At 38.1% G+C, this 16447-nt stretch overlaps 1 protein-coding gene across 3 annotated transcripts in view; it reads right to left on the reverse strand.

The window, feature by feature from the left end:
- The window catches only part of LOC148088883 (endonuclease V-like), a 54163-nt gene that overhangs the window by 34251 nt on the left and 3465 nt on the right, over nt 1–16447 (reverse strand). For all 3 annotated transcript variants that reach the window (XM_087800878.1, XM_087800871.1, XM_087800887.1), the window contains exons 6-8: nt 14189–14257; nt 13983–14111; nt 3293–3359 (exon numbers count right to left, since the gene is read on the reverse strand). In XM_087800878.1, the coding sequence (XP_087657004.1) occupies nt 3294–3359; nt 13983–14111; nt 14189–14257 (264 nt within the window). In that variant the 3' untranslated portion in view covers nt 3293. The remainder of the gene's footprint in view (nt 1–3292; nt 3360–13982; nt 14112–14188; nt 14258–16447) is intronic.

Below are 16447 nucleotides of genomic sequence, written 5' to 3' on the forward strand. Positions count from 1 at the left end.
GGAACGTTTCAATGGATGAAAAAGACGCTCAGTATTTATCCGAGAGTTCAGACGTGGTCACTTCATGTGGATCAGGGAACAACATTAATCCAAACTTCATGATCACTCGCAGCTTCAATCGTTCAGAGCCGCGTCTCTTCAATTGTTCTCTCGTATCTTCTCCTCATATTCATCAACTTCTGCGAGCCTGACTGCAGAATAATCTGTTTGAAAAAAAGTCAAATAAAAATTGATCTCTGATCTAGAAGGACTTGTGATACAGCCTGTATTAAATCGTCAGTATGAAACATTCTACATTCATTTCTGAGATGACGACATTTCAGGCTTCGAATTTAAACTTTTTAAGGTCAAGGCAAGTGTTTTCTTAAAGAAGAGCATATATATAACATTTCTTTGGAAGTAGGGGCACAAAAGCAAATGTGTATATAAAAGAATATATATTTTCATTTATTTGACTTACAACAAATAATGCAATAACATGTTTAGATAATGCACTTGGGTTTGACATAATGTCATTTTAGCATATCAGCTATGCATTAAAATATAGTGCTTCTACGGCTAGTAATTATTAATTTATAACAAATATGTATTATAAGAAATATCCACAAACTTAAATGAAAGGCTTTGAATAAATGAACACCTGGCATACATGTTTAAGTAATGATAATAACAAGAACATGGTAATAAATGACTTGGATTATATGTCTAAGTAAAAGGATTAATGAGATTTCAGGAACTGGCGAGTTTCGAGGGCAAACGAACCACTTAATACTTTTAGCACTGATTTAAACAATTAAATAAAACTAAAAAAGTTAATTTCTTCCCAACAGCCTGTAATTCATCATCTTTCCTTTTTTACCCTTTCCTTGCGCTGCATTTTTAAAGTTCGCTGCCTGACCAAAATTCAGCGACACCTTTACCTTAAAGGAATTCAAGCAAGTTTATTACAAGTTATATTTCTTAACTTGATTATTTTAAGCAAAGTGACTTAAAGAATTGTGCTTTGAATCACAATCACTAAACAAGGGTGAAACAGAAACCAGACACAAAACAGACTGATGCAAAAGTCCAAAAGATAAATAAACCAAAAATGTCACTCACTACGAAGGGCACTCTCAGGTACTCTGGCAAAAAATTATTCAACAAAAATCTCTCCAAAGAGGAAAAAGCCTTTAAGCAAAACTAGTCCTTTAAAAACAAACAAAAAGACTGTAGCTTGAACTTAACTTTACAGAAAAACTTTGCAAACAAAAATCACTCACTTATTATATATATATATATGTATATATATATATATATATATGTATATATATATATATATATATATATGACATAACTTCCATTTACAACATCAACGTCACTAAGATAGCTGCTTTTAGGGTAGAAAGTGTCCATTGAAGTGTCGTCCTTACTCAGTTTTGTGGGCGTTTTAGTACAACAACTTATTGCGCTATGTACAATAAATTGGCGTACTAAGAATTGAGACGCACTTATGCACTAAAAATACTAAGTTTAAGTACGCAAGTATGCGATTTGAGACACAGCTACAAACTCTCAAACCCATGAGGAAGGAGGAAAAAGGGGGATTCAATCGGAAATCAGGGATGATGTCAGACCTGGAGAACATGGGAAGAGGCAAGTGAGTACTGTGCGACAGAGCGGCGGTTGCATTCATTTCCTTTCATGATAATGCAATGTTTTGACAAACTACTTTTCTTATTATTAGTATTATCTTCTGGAAACATGTCTCTTGAAATTCCATCGGATTATTAACGATGGAGCTGACGAGGCTTCATGAAGCATCATTTTATCGGATCAGTACATGGCGCCCTTGGATTAAGAAATGATGGGAAGATTTATTAAAATAGTTGCAAAGACAGGACCAGCTAAGGTGGAGTTTGTTGGAGTATGAAAGGTTGCCGCCGCTGGATAGCAAATGAAAGCGAAGGGAAATCCTCTCAGCACAGCTAAGCCTCGCTCTCTGTCCATCCGTCTTCATGAAGAGACTGATCAAAGGAGCGAGCGTGCTCGGAGGATTCACTGCATCAGGGCTGCCTGAGCAGACGGACTTGGACATCCTTCTAAGTTTCCTAGTGGGCCGTACAGAAGAGTTCCAGGTGTATCATCTTATTATAGGTAGGATTTAATTTACAAAAGAAACATTTCTCACATCTTAGTCTCGGAGCATTTGACAAGTAACCAGGTTGAGACGTACAATCTCAAACCTCAAAAGGTTAGAGAGGAGAATGCTCTGTACTCTGGTCTAACATAGTGTACCAGTCATATCGATGTGCTTGACAAAGATGGGGAAACAATGTTCAACATCTACATGCACACAGGGGTGGGGGGGGGCAGGCGTTGAGCAGCCAGTGTTTGTGATGTACGGGTTTAATTTCACAGCCTTCATCTTAACATACAGCCTCCGCTGCACCCGAGCTAATAGGTCATCCAAGACAAATGTATAAAAAGCTAATGCAGAAATAGCATCTGAAGCGTTCATCCACCTCCCTAATAAATGTGCTTCATTTAAAGGGCAACTAATGAGAAAACCCAACTCTCCTAACTCACATGTTTCAAATGTTGAATCTTCCTCTTCAAGATGCATTAAGTCTCTCATCACGACCATGTTTTCAACTTATTACTTTATAAGGTTCTCCCGCGTCTGAAATCTCAGCAAACGAGAGGTTACGAGAGTCCATTATGACGTAATAATTATGACGTTTATAGAACGAGTCCCTTGGAGATGGAGACTTTTGGGATTTTAAAAGATTTTAAAATCCCTTAACAATGATCATCGTTGGCAGAAGTGTTCCCCCCCAAAAAAAGACTCCATGTTACTCTGACAAACACACACTTAGGGAACAACAGACCAAACTTGATGGTGGAGCAATGACTCTCTTCTTTTATCTATAATCTATATAATAATCTATATAAAGGCTGCTGCTTATTGGCTCATTTTTAATCTGAAAGAATCAATTCTTTTCGATAACTCACACGTTTTTCAAATGCACAAAACTGACGTCAAATGTTCTGATTTAAGAACGTGCAGCATGTTATCAAGCCAATATAGAACTGGTGTTGGTACCAGACCACATATCCGCACAAGGAATCCATCATTGAAAATTCTTCTGCAAATTGTTGTAGAAAACCAAACAAAAATCTTGCTTTTTCTCCTGCTGCCTCTTAATTGTGTTTCTGATCCTGCTCTGCGTCACAAAATATCAGAACCAAAAAAGGTCTGACTTCTGTTTTAGCATCTAAAGGTGGAAACTAAAGCGTTAGTGAATCTTACCTCATTTTTTCAAATCATCGGCAGGAGGAAAGTGTTGACGGAGATATTCTCTGGAGCAAAAGTCAGCCTTGAAAAGAAGAAATAAAATTAAAGAGTGACTTTATATATTGTTGTGTAATGTGTGGATTTGACAATGAATTGTTGCAGATTTATAAATGATATATACACAGTTGGAATGTGGAACTCAGCATTTTTAAGGGAATAAGCAGTGGAATAGAATAAATGTACTTTTGTAGTAATCTGAATCCAAGAGAAATAAATAGACAAAAACTACTTTAAAGAAATAGGAGAGAAGGGGAGTTATTTCAGGTGGATATTTACTTACCAACAAGTATAGCTATCATCCTTATTTATTATGTATTAAACAGTGTACAAAATATATGAACTAACATTTTTTTGGAATCTGTCCAAAGTAAGTAAGTAATATTAGTAGAGCACTTTTTTAGACCAGGGTCACAAAGCACTTAAACAATCATAACAATACTCAATAAAATATAAACTTAAAAGATCAAGCCACCATTGAGTCTCAGAGAATCAAGGAAAATCCTGGACGAATAAAAGTGTCTTCAGATGTTTCGTGAAGGAGTCAATAGATCCATCAAACACGGAGGGAGACCTTGACCTTGAGAAAACACAAGGGTTAAACTATAACTTTGTTGCAAATATGTCAAGGACGTCAACATCAGGCGACACAAGCGTGTTTTGCTTTGTCGCTTTCATAGTAAGTATCAAAATAGTACAAACCCTTGATCGACGCCAACAAAGGATTATATTACTTTGCACATCTAATTATTGACATGTATGATCCTGATAGATCTTGATACGATTTTGATTTTTGTCGGCAACAAAAGACAAGGATGAATAGGATATTTCAACCATATAAGCCCCAATACAAGTCCAGCACAATCTTCATGCTTTCTTTTCAAATCTCTTTTTGTGACTATAAACCTGAGTTTATCAACATATGCTTTTGATATATACAGTACATCATTTATCTTTTCATTTAATTTTAAGTACCATTAAATGACATTACCATGTCACAGTGTTTAAAACCCAGATGAACGCAACCTTAAATGGAGTCATTGACCAAACAACAACAAGAAAACAGATGTGAAAGAGATAGACAAGTATATAATCATCAATTATTCAGGATAATGTATGTCCGTAAGAGTGAGGCGGGGTGACAGTCGTCCCACTAGAATGTTAATGTTGGTCAGTGGGATGTCAAGTCTGCATCATTCATGAGTGTTTCCCGCTTGATGTCAGCACTCGAGGTCCAGGAGGAAGTCCCAAGTAGGAGGTCCGTTGTGTCAACTGATGAAGTTCCATCACGGATGATGCAACTCACAAGACCATCTTTTATGAAAGCGTTGATTGAGAAAAGCTTGTTTCAAGTTATAAAGTCCAATCACAGCCACGGCACAAAGAGCTGCAGTAAATCCGATGTGTCATGATTACTCTGAATACATGCATAGTAAGGCTATGGTTACTATGGTGTTGGAATGTATTGATAAAGCGATATATTGCAATATTTGTGAAAGAAAACTTAATTGGGAAATGTTATCTGTTTTATTTTACCATAGTTTTTTATGGTTTATATTTCGATAAAGTTGGTTTTAAAAAAAAACGTATCCCATTTTTTATTTACAGGTAACATGCAAGTATTTGCAGAGTTTGTTCCTTTTTATTTCAGCTAAAGTTGTGGCCGCTAGATGGCAGCAATCCTTACGTTGTCTGCAGCTACAGGAACAATGATATACTGTGAGATCCTGGCGATGACTGGGCACGAGAGGATACAGTCAACTCCAGCAGATTTAAAAGATGATGTTTGGACATAATTTGGTTTCAAAACAAATGAAAGCAGGCACGACTTTGTCATGTGGTCTGAAAAATTCTACACACCCCTAAAGGTATCCATAACTTTGTTATGTAATAAAACAAAAAGGAAAAATAGGGACTATCATCAACTGACATGATCGTCTGGTTTTCAAACATAAAGGTTGTTATTAATAAGTAAAAATATATTTATAATATATAAAAATAAATAAATAATAACAATAATAACAAAAGATTGAGCCATGTATAATTTTAATTTCCTGACAGATGTTTTCTTTAATTTGAAGAGGAAGCAGTGTTTTCTACATTTACATGCCACAATTACAGCTTAATTCCAACATATAGCACATCATTAATATTTCACAGGACCCTATAGTAGAGGTGCTGCAGGCACCGCTTGATTTACATGGAGCTACAAACCAGCCGCTTTCAATGTTGCAGGAGAATTAAAAATAACAGCCGCAAGCTGTTTTCTTAGCAGTAAATGAGGATTTCCTTTAGAGGTCGGACATATACAAGAATCAGCCATTCTGTCGAGAACAACAGGTTGTATCCACAGTGGGAATAATGAAGGGGATTCATCATCAGGAATGACACAAACAGGTGCTCATTTTTGAAAAAAAAAAAATGATGTGCATGATGAAAGAAACATTGGGCCTGGACTGTGTTTTAAATGTATTAATTGTAATGTGGATTCAATTTGAACTTGCTGTGTAAGTCTTATTAAAGACATAATTCAAAAGCAAAATAAAATCTTTTTTATTTGTTTTCATCTTTTCCCTGTCGAAATTTGTGCAGTATTTTTTCATCTCTCTTCAGTCACATTTGCAGTGAAAAGGAGACAAGTACGTCAAAATGAAATATCTTTGTATTCTTTAGGCGTGTCACACTCAACCATACAAGGGGCGAAACTCTTTTAGAAGTTGAAGTTGCAGGCCAAACTAAAGTATATTAAAAAAAGTATGAGTCTGATATTGTTTTAAGAATCTCTTTTTTGTCTTTTTTTTAATTAATACACAGTGGATTATATTTTTAACATAGGATTTTATTGGTCACAATTACAACATGAACATGGATCTACTTGGATTTTGAGCCAAACAGGCGGGCCGCAATTTCTTTATGTTTTCATTTGATTAAAAAACGTTCATTTTTCCTATTTAAAACAGTAATAATGCATCCAAATTCTGTTGGGTTTTAAAGTAAGCGGGCCACACACAAAGCATGCTGAGGTTACTGTGGCCTCACTTCAGTCCAGTGGCCCGGGGCGGAACTCTAAACTTCAGCCCACAAAGCCTCTAAAAAGCCCTGCAGCAACTCCAGTCTGCTCCCTCCTGCCCTTTACTGTTTCTCCTCTCTTTTATCCAAATCATTTTCATAATCCCACTCCCCTCCCACTTCCTCTCACTCGTTGACTTTCTCCTGAGCCAAATCCATTTCATCACCGTCATTATTAATGCTACTTCACACTCCTTTTTCTTCCCAGATTGTAGAATCTCTCAACAGCCGTCTCTTTCCCAATAAACCCACGGCTGCTCAATAGCGGCACACCAGAAGCCCTTCGTCCCAGTGGAGGTCCACGGTCCAGCAGCAAAATGTCAGAGAGACATATATTAACATTTGGACCACTTGCTCCACTTTGACTGAGTCACGTCCTCTCTTCACGTTCAGAATGGGTCCAGCTGACACCAGCGGAACTGTTGATCCTCACATATGTTGTGGCCACACTGATTGTTGCATGTTTCCAGTGCGCTGTAGCACGTTAAGGAACGTGTTACAGTAACAACACCACAAGCTGTGTTGGGAGTAACATGTTGTTAAGGAAACCGGTTACAGTAAGTACGTTACGATCAGCGTTTGGAGTAACACGTTACTAAGAAACATCTTACAGTAACTACATTTCTAGCAGTGTTGGGAGTAACATGTTATTATGAAACATCTTACAGTAACTACATTACTAGCAGTGTTGGAAGTAAGATGTTGTTAAGGTAGGTGTAACAATAACTACCTTACAAGCAGTTTTGGTATAACATGTCATTAAAGAACATGTTATAGTTACTACATTACAAATAGTGTTGGGAGTAACATATTGTTAAGGTATGTGCTACAGTAACTATGTTACGAGCAGTTTTGGTATAACATGGAATTAAGGAACATGTTACAGTAACTACGTTACAAGCAGTGTTGGGAGTAACATGTTATTAGGGTATGTGCTGCAGTAACTATGTCATGAGCAGTTTTGGCATAATATGTCATTAAGGAACATGTTACAGTAACTATTTTATGAGCAGTTTTGGGAGTAACATGTTGTTAAGGTACGTGTTACAGTTACAACATTATTAGCAGTGTTGAGAGTAACATGTTATTAAATAACATTAAGTAATGTTATTAAGTAACATGTTATTAAATAACATGTTGCAGTAACTACATTATTAGCAGTGTTGGGAGTAACATGTTATTAAATAACATGTTACAGTAACTACATTATTAGCAGTGTTGAGAGTAACATGTTATTAAATAACATTAAGTAATGTTATTAAGTAACATGTTATTAAATAACGTGTTACAGTTACTACATTATTAGCAGTGTTGAGAGTAACATGTTATTAAATAACATTAAGTAATGTTATTAAGTAACATGTTATTAAATAACGTGTTACAGTAACTAAATTATTAGCAGTGTTGAGAGTAACATGTTATTAAAGAACATGTTACAGTAACTATGTTATGAGCAGTTTTGGCATTACATGTCATTAAGGAACATGTTACAGTAACTATGTTACGAGCAGTTTTGAGAGTAACATGTTTTAAGGAACGTGTTACAGTAAGTACATTATTAGCAGTGTTAAGAGTAACATGTTTTTAAGGAATGTGTTACAGTAACTACATTAGTTTTCACAAAATGTGAAACACTATAACCGTATCACTTCAATAAAAAATGAACACACAGCAAATGGGACAAAATTTTGATTTTGGTTGAGATTGTTAAATGAGTTCACTGTTATCTGAACTTGTATTTAATTTATTTAGCACTTTGTGTTCTGTACTGTTTGTTATTTTCATTTAAATGTTGTTGTGTTTTTAATACAGTTGTGGTTTTTATTGAATAGGTGTGTGTGATCGATGGGAAAATTAAGAAAATGTGAGCGTGTTTAAGTTCTTAGGGGAGGAATAAATTGGAGTATTGGCCTGTGGAGAAAAAAATCTGTATTGGCCACAAAAATGATGATCAGTGCAACCCTAATTCATTTTGGTTTATTTAATTTATTGTTCTTGTCTTTTGTCTAAATTGATAAATCACAGCATTTCAACTTACACTGATCCGTACACTCTTACTCACACTTAACAATAAAAGTTAATTAGTACTAACTAGTAATGATTACCCAACACTTGTATATAGTACATACTTTACATATGCATGTACATACATAGTACATAGTACATAGTTCAGTGTGATCGCTATCTATCGCGTCTTTGCTATATAACCTATTCAAACACTGCCTGATCCAATTAACGAAGCCTTTCTAGCAAAAAAAGGTTTCTTGTAATGCCACTTCAAAAAAGAAAGCAGATTCCGTATCAGGCAGAGACCATGGACACTGCAAACGTCACATTCTGATTGAAGGATCAAAAGCTTCCTTTATTATCCCCTTTTCCTTCACGAAGATGAAAGAGAGATGAATGAATGCAAGGGGCCAAGGAGAAGGACGGCGTGGACCAGAAGCCAGAATTAACCTATGATGCTGGATTTTCATCAAACCATGCAGTGTGCATGAAGTTCTGTGTGTTTGCTACTGAAGTTTTTTTGTTTGTGTCACTGCAGAGGTGACAACCGAAAATATACTCACTCCCGCGGCTCTAAATAATTCAGAAAGTTGAGATGGCACAACGTGGGGTGGTGAAGGAGGATAGATGAATGGAAGAGCGAGGCGAACAGTACGGCGTCGTGGGAGGATGCGGAAGAGTCATCAAAAGCATGTGACATAGAGTTCTGGTGACAACGGGGAACACAAACACACGCGCCGAAGAAACGACAACAGTTTGTTAGACCCTGCTGTGTCGCACAACAAACCCTTGCATCAAGTTCATCCTCAACAAATAAAGCGCTTCATATTCTTCAGCATGTCTCCGAAACCAAAAATAAAGTTTATGCTTTTCTCATTACGTTGGCTTTTCCCAAACACAGAATGATCTCCTTCATCTCCAGCACTACACACTTACTCCGGCCGCTTTGCCGAGCGATCCCCATTAAAATTCCATCTGCTTCTGCAATCTGCTGCTACAGCTGCCCGGCCTCCACACGCCTTGGTGTTGCATTGAGAGGACGTATGGAAACTCAAGATGATTCCAGCCGAGAGCCGCTACATGATATGACCGAAGATCCCTTTCGCACCACGTTTCCCTTTTCTAGTCAGAGTGCTCTCGGAGTGGGCTGGATTTACGGCCCGCCGGAGCACTGAGACAACTCTCGACACGACCAGATCACAATTAGTGACTTCCAGTCATGCAAACCACTCAAGAGAGGAGAGGAGGGCTCTAGAAAATAAGTGGTTGTTGTTCCTTAGAGTCCCATTAGCAGCAGACGACTTCCCATTAAAGGTAGTATGCTTGGAAACAAGCGCGTGTAGAGAAGGGCATGGCTGAACCCATAGTGGAAGAGGATTCTTGCCAGTAAGCATTTGGGGAAGGAAATGAAAGGATTTTATGAAGCCACATTTTGTCATTTTCTACCACTTACTCGCTTACAATGGTCGGGGGGGGGGGGGGGGCAGGACGCCAGACACAGAATATACGAAGACTTTCAAGTCAGTGTATAGGTAAAAATTAAGAAAATAAAAGACCATTACATGATGAAAAGGCAGGTAAATATTAGGGTGTTGGAAAACATTGATATCGAAAGATCTTTTTCCATGATACTGTATCAATATTTGAAATTAAATTTTTCCATTTTTGGCTTTCAAATCATATTTTATGTGTTGCCATAGTTATTTTTTCTGGATTCAAGTAAAAAAAAAAAAAAAGGTTAATATTTACACTGTGTTAATTTTTGTGTCGCAATTAAACATCCGGCCACCAGATGGCAGCAGTCATTATGTCTTACACAGTGAAAGTTACGATGAGATCCCAGAGATGACTGAGGGCGAGAGGATACAATCGACTCCACTAACATTAAATGCTGATGTTTGCACTTATTTTGGTTTCGAAACAAATGAAAGCAGTTACGACTCTGTAAAAAGTCATGTGATCTTTCAATTCTGCAACACCAGAGTCAAGTACTCGACAATACTACGAACAAATCCTCGTTACTACAGTATTATTATATCCTTACCACTGTATCGTGATAGGTATCGCCAGATTCTTGCCAACACACAGCCGTAGTATTTGTTGCATATCTTGAGCTTTCAGCAACTGTTTTTAAATGAAACCTCAACATTTCTAAGCCAAGAGCGCCACCTACTGAGCTCTGAAAATTATGCTCCGTGAAGCTTCAGTAGCTGATAGTCGTGACTACACCTCAGGTGGGTGATTGTGGACCGGATGAATAAAAAAAAAGGTGCCGTCAGGTGAAACTAGTACCTGTGACTTTTGTCAAGGGAAGAGTGTTTTTAACACAGTGTGTGAGATTCTATTGGTGAGAGACAACAAAAAAAATGAGATGAGACACGAGTGTGTGCATGTGAGTGAGCGTGTGGGCTTGTGTGTGTGTGTGTGTGTGTGTGATACACATGATTCTGCTGCAGTGCATTCACACTCCAGCTTCACTGCAGATTCTGACCATGATGTCATCCCTCTCTTTCATCTCCACAGCCTTTCAGTTCTGACAAGCGCACGAGTGCTGCTGGAGGAGTTTATTCCAGTCATGATGAGGTGAGAACAGTTTTAGAAGATTCTAGACAGAAAGAGCCACGTGAAGAGAGGAGAGGAAGGACATCCATCTTGACTCACTTCGGCTATTTAATTGGTTGCATTTTTTTTATCTTAAAAATTATGAAGAAGAAAAAAATAATCAATCAATACTTGGCCCATGGTCTCCTGAAATGCAGTATTAAACCAGAGAATATCAATAAGTAGAGATGTTTTTAAGTGTCACACAATCAAAAAAAAAGTTTCTTTCACGTCTGTCTTTGACAAACGTGGCCCAATTTGATCCTGTTTAAAAAGATTTTAAAACATAAATTTGTCCATAGAGAAATCTTTTTTCTTCGTCCAAAAAGACTCGTAGACATTCAGAAACCTGTATAATGCTCGTCTGTGACCTCCATCTTGTATTGACGCCCGAAGAAGAGAATATTTTAGAAGAAATCGTTTCCAGGTAAGTCCTTTTGGACGATGAGGAAGAAAATGAGCACCGTTGGTGACCGTCATACAAACAACATTTCTTTATCCAAAAAGCAACAGATTACTCTGATAATAATCCCTAACTAAGGCTGCACAATATATCGAAAAAATATCGATATCACGATATTGGCACGTGAGATATGCATATTGAAAACATGTGGGATAATTTATAATGTTTTATTGTATAAATCAAGCATTTCTTTAATGCGCACTTTGACCAATCCGTGTCACGTTCTGTAAAGTTGTCAATTTTTACTTCTATGTCTCGTTGTTGTTTACGTCTCGATCTTTCTGTAAGCTGTGCGGCGCAGCTTGCTAGGCTATATACACGGAAGTAAGACTAACTTATGAGCGCTACTTTCCATCTCGTTGTATTCAGCGTTCTTATAAGATCATGGAACTTCCAAACAAGTGTAAACCTGTCCGTATGCTAATGAGCTAAATTGTTAGCATCATTTATAATCTGTTATGTGTGCGTGTACAAGGAGGTGGGATTTATTATTGATTTGGTGATATCGCGACGCGCAGGCGGCTCCTCTCTGATGTCGCTCAGTTCCGCTGGAAACCGATGCTAGCAGCTACATTTTTAGGTAAAAGAAAAAAATATCGCATTAATATCGATATGGCACTTCAACACACCAACATCGAATATCGCACATATTTCCAATATCGTGCAGCCCTAATCCCAACCCTTACTGAGTACAAAATAAGGAAAAGTGGGTGAACTATCACTTTAAGAACTTCACCTTTAACCACTAATACATGTGAGTATTGAGTTGATCTGCCATTAGGACGGGATCCAGAGGGAAGTGAGACATCAATACTCGAATCAGTGAAGTGAATAGTCTTCATGAAGAAGAGCCATCAGATGAATGAATAAAGTATATTTAAAAAAGCTCAACAAGAATAGAAAAGCGATCCATAACATAGTCTTGAAAATATAGCAGATCAATATTTGTATGGATTTAAAAGCTTCTTCGGTGGAACAAACACACTACTTCAACTAGGAACGTGCTACCCACTACAGGAGCTCTTCCCACTGTAGGAATAATGCCGGTTACCATGGCAGCGTCAGTGTTAGCTAAGACGCGTAGGTAGCTGCTGCTCATCTCAGCATCCACTGAACAGTAGACATCGATCTTGGACTCACTCTACACCTCAACAATACTGCTCTTGTTTTCCATCTGAATGATTTTTATTCGCCTGCTTATCGTCTACTTGTTTCATTATTTGTTTTGTTTGTTCAAAGATATGGTGAAGGTCTGTTGGAACACATAAGGGAGGAGGATCTAGGGAGCATCAAGAACTGGTCTGATACTTGTCAACGTCGTTCATGTAGATACAGCCACAGAACGGATGATGAGCGTAGGGACACAGCACCATCTAGTGGCCAGAGGAGGGATCGCACACAAACTCTTCGGCAGTCGACCCTTTTTTTTCGTTAAGCAAATTGAATTCGACTTTTATGGAACATTTTTCGTCATTGATTTATTCGAAAAACAAGATTACAATTTGTGACACTTTAAAGTTGTTTCTTTTGTTGTGAATATCTAAAAAAAAGTTTGACCTAATGTGGGGAAATAGAGGCATTACACCATGAAGGTAAGTAAGTAATTATTATTTGTAATTATATTTTATGCTTCAACAAACATCTTAGCAGCACTGAATGTTTATATAGGGCCACGTGATACACTCTGACTGATCATAACAGTGTATCATGTACAGTTTTTTGTTTAACAATATGTACAAATACATGTGAAAACAAAGACATGTAAAAGTATTTCAATTTGGATAAAACTATAAATGTATAAACATACAGTATATACTGTATATACATATTTATGTTCTGTATTGTTGTGACTTTAAACCAATTCTTTAAGTTCACAGCTTTCAGTCAGATTCCTAACCTGACAGTGTGTGTGCCTGTGTGAGTGTGTGTGTAAATATTTTGTGTGGGAGTGTAATGTACAGGTTTGTGCAGGTGTTGTGGAAATATATATATTTTTTTGGGGTGTTTGTGTGTTGCTGGGTGTGAGCATATGCTTGCGTATTTGTGTGTACTGTGTGTGTGTATGTCTTTACAGTTGTTTGCGTGTGCTTATGGTTGCGTGTATGTGTGTATGCATGTATGTGAATATATGTTTGTGTATACGTGTGCTTTCCTGTGTGTGTGTAGATATTTTGCGTATGTGTAAAAATTGTGTGTGTACCTTTATGTGTTTTTATGTACAGTATGTTTGTGTCTGTATAAGGTGCATATTTGTGTAGTTGTGGTGTAAATATATGTATGTTTATATTTGGGTGTATGTGTGTTGCTGTGTGTGAGTATATGCTTACGTATTTGTGTGTACTGTATGTGTGTGTGTATATATGCATTTGTGTGTATGTATGTCTTAAATTGTTTGTGTTTGTTTATGGTTGTGTGCAGGTGTTTGTGTGTAGACGTGTGTTTGTGGTTGTGAGTATATGTTTGTGTTTATGGTTATGGTTGTGCGCATGTGTTCGTGTGTTTACATACCTTTCTGATTGGCTCTGGGACACGATAGCGGCAGCAGGCGTGTGTCAGTCGTACAGCTGTATCCAGACTGATCTTGTGTCCAACAGATACGTACACAGGTTTTGTGCTGCTCTCTGAACTACGCAGCGCCTACAGAGCACCCCACAAAAAAAAGAAAACATGCTTTTATATGTTTGGCACTCGACTTGTCACACAAATTGTCGTACCTTTCCTAGAACTTTGCCCGAGGCGGCGACGAGTGGAAAGCTGTCTCCTCCTCTCAGCAGAGCGGCAATCTGAGGAATCAAAGTCAGAACACGTCGAACACAATCTCAGAAAAAGAATCCAACAAACAGCCAGTGGTGGAAATAATAGGATCACAATGCAAAGATAAGGCAATCTAATTATCCTTCCTTTCAAGGTCAAGTCAATGGAAACAGACCAATCTGTACTTTTCCCCAAGCAAGAATTTTTAGTGAAAGTACACAACTACACACGTTTTTAGTGTCAGCACATAAACACTGTGATACCAACTATGCCAATGAATAGTTTTAAGGATCAGAGAAATGTGAGTTCTCCTACTAGAGCCGGTCAGAATTCTCGGCTGCAGTTTCGAATCAACTGCCGTCGAGACAGTTCCTTCTTGTTTGGACACCAAAATAAACTGTTACAATAGTCCAAACGACACAAACGCATTGATTACAACCTCCTTCCAAAATAGTTTCCAAAAATTACGTTAAGGAGAGATAAGGGAGATGAGATATGAAGATGATGTTGTCTGATGGCACTTCATTTGTAACACAAAACAATCATCAACACGCTCTCAAAGATGGAGAGAGTTCAGAATTATTTTATTCATATTTGCAAGGGGAGTCCGGGCGACAAGGTTCTAAAGGATCCCTGGATTAATTAATATTTCACAGGATGAAGGCAGATAATGGAGAAAAAAAACACTGGTTGTTTTGCTTTGCTTTATTTTATTATTGTTGTTTGTGGTTTCTCATTGATTGGAAGAATAAGAGTTGAATCTAATTAATTTGCGAGAAGATGAATATATTTGTACAGATTTGTGATTGGATTTAAAAACATCTTGAAAAAACAAGTGTAGAAAACACAAGTTTGGCTTCAGAGAAGAAGAATAAAGTTGCTTGATAGACATAACAGCCATTAAAGTAGCTTCTTACTGAGTTTGACTAAATCAAAGGATGCCTTTGAAGTGCGGGCGCGTCATTACCGACCACTAACCAACAAGATATAAAAGAAGAGCAAATGACAGCGAAGAACGCAGCCGAGTCTTACACAAAGAGTGGCGTGGATGTGTGCTGGACTACACCTCATCTGTTGGGAAGACCTGCAACGGTTCAGAATGAATCCAACCATCATCAAGGACAAACCCATCTCTGAGCTGATCACAGAGAAAGCCGCTCTCAAAGCCGTGCTGCGGCTCTGTCGGATCTGGCAGCTTCACACAGAACGCACGCTTGAAGAAGAAATCCAGGAGTTACATTTCGTGAAGATAAGGCTGAGGGACGTGCAAGACTTCCAGCTCTGCTCTAACCCGCGTTCCGAGAAGACGATCAAGGAGCTCCAGGACCAGCTGGAGAACCTGGTGCTGAAGTCGCAGCATGACTTTGAGGAGCAGCGGGAGAAGAACTTGGAGGAGATCAAGCTCCTCCAATCGAAGGTGAGCGATCTTAAGGAGGAACTCCAGACCAAGTCCAAAACCTTCTTGGAAACCTCCAAAGAGTATCTGGACTTGGAGGAGAAGATTCAGAAGATCAAAGCAGCGAGTCGAGCAAGAGAGCCGCAGGAGAAGGAAGATAATCCGATCGACAAGCTGGAGGAGTCGGGTCTGAAGCTGCTGCTGCAGGACGGCGAGGAGCTTCAGATCAGCAGGAAGTCTGGCCTGAAAACTAAACTCCAGAAGATCAGGTGCAGGGTGAACAAGACGCTGGGTGGGCAGAAATACAAAATAAGATGCTGGCTGTGCCAATAGTTTTGGAACTTTTGTCCTTTTTTGGTTCATCTTGAGAAGTAAACATATCAAAACATGCTTTTTGATTAGTTTGCTTTGAGAAGCGAGACGCTGCTTCGATGGGTTTTCAACTGCACATGCTGGAACTTTACACTATAGATTCACTCATATCTTCCACATATGTGTAGGTTGGTGAAGCTTAAGCTGCCCTGTTGTGTATTTCACTGATCAGATGTGTCTCTCATAAAGTAAAACTTGACACATTCATCAACATAAACAAGGTGTTCAAAGGAATTTCAACCAGCGACACCGGTCCTCGGGACAGACAGCTCGCAGAATTCCTGGTTTATCGATGTGGATTCCTAGTTACGGGATAAATTAAATGTAAGCGCAACCCTGGTGAAAGTGGAATAATAGCGATCGGCTGGTCACTAAAATACTTCTTAGATCAATAGTTATGATATTGAACTAGTGATAGGCTGATGAGGCGTTATGAAGTCATCGATTTTAA

Source organism: Callionymus lyra, chromosome 1, assembly GCF_982586985.1.
Source record: "Callionymus lyra chromosome 1, fCalLyr1.hap1.1, whole genome shotgun sequence".
In the NCBI taxonomy this organism is placed as follows: domain Eukaryota; kingdom Metazoa; phylum Chordata; class Actinopteri; order Syngnathiformes; family Callionymidae; genus Callionymus; species Callionymus lyra.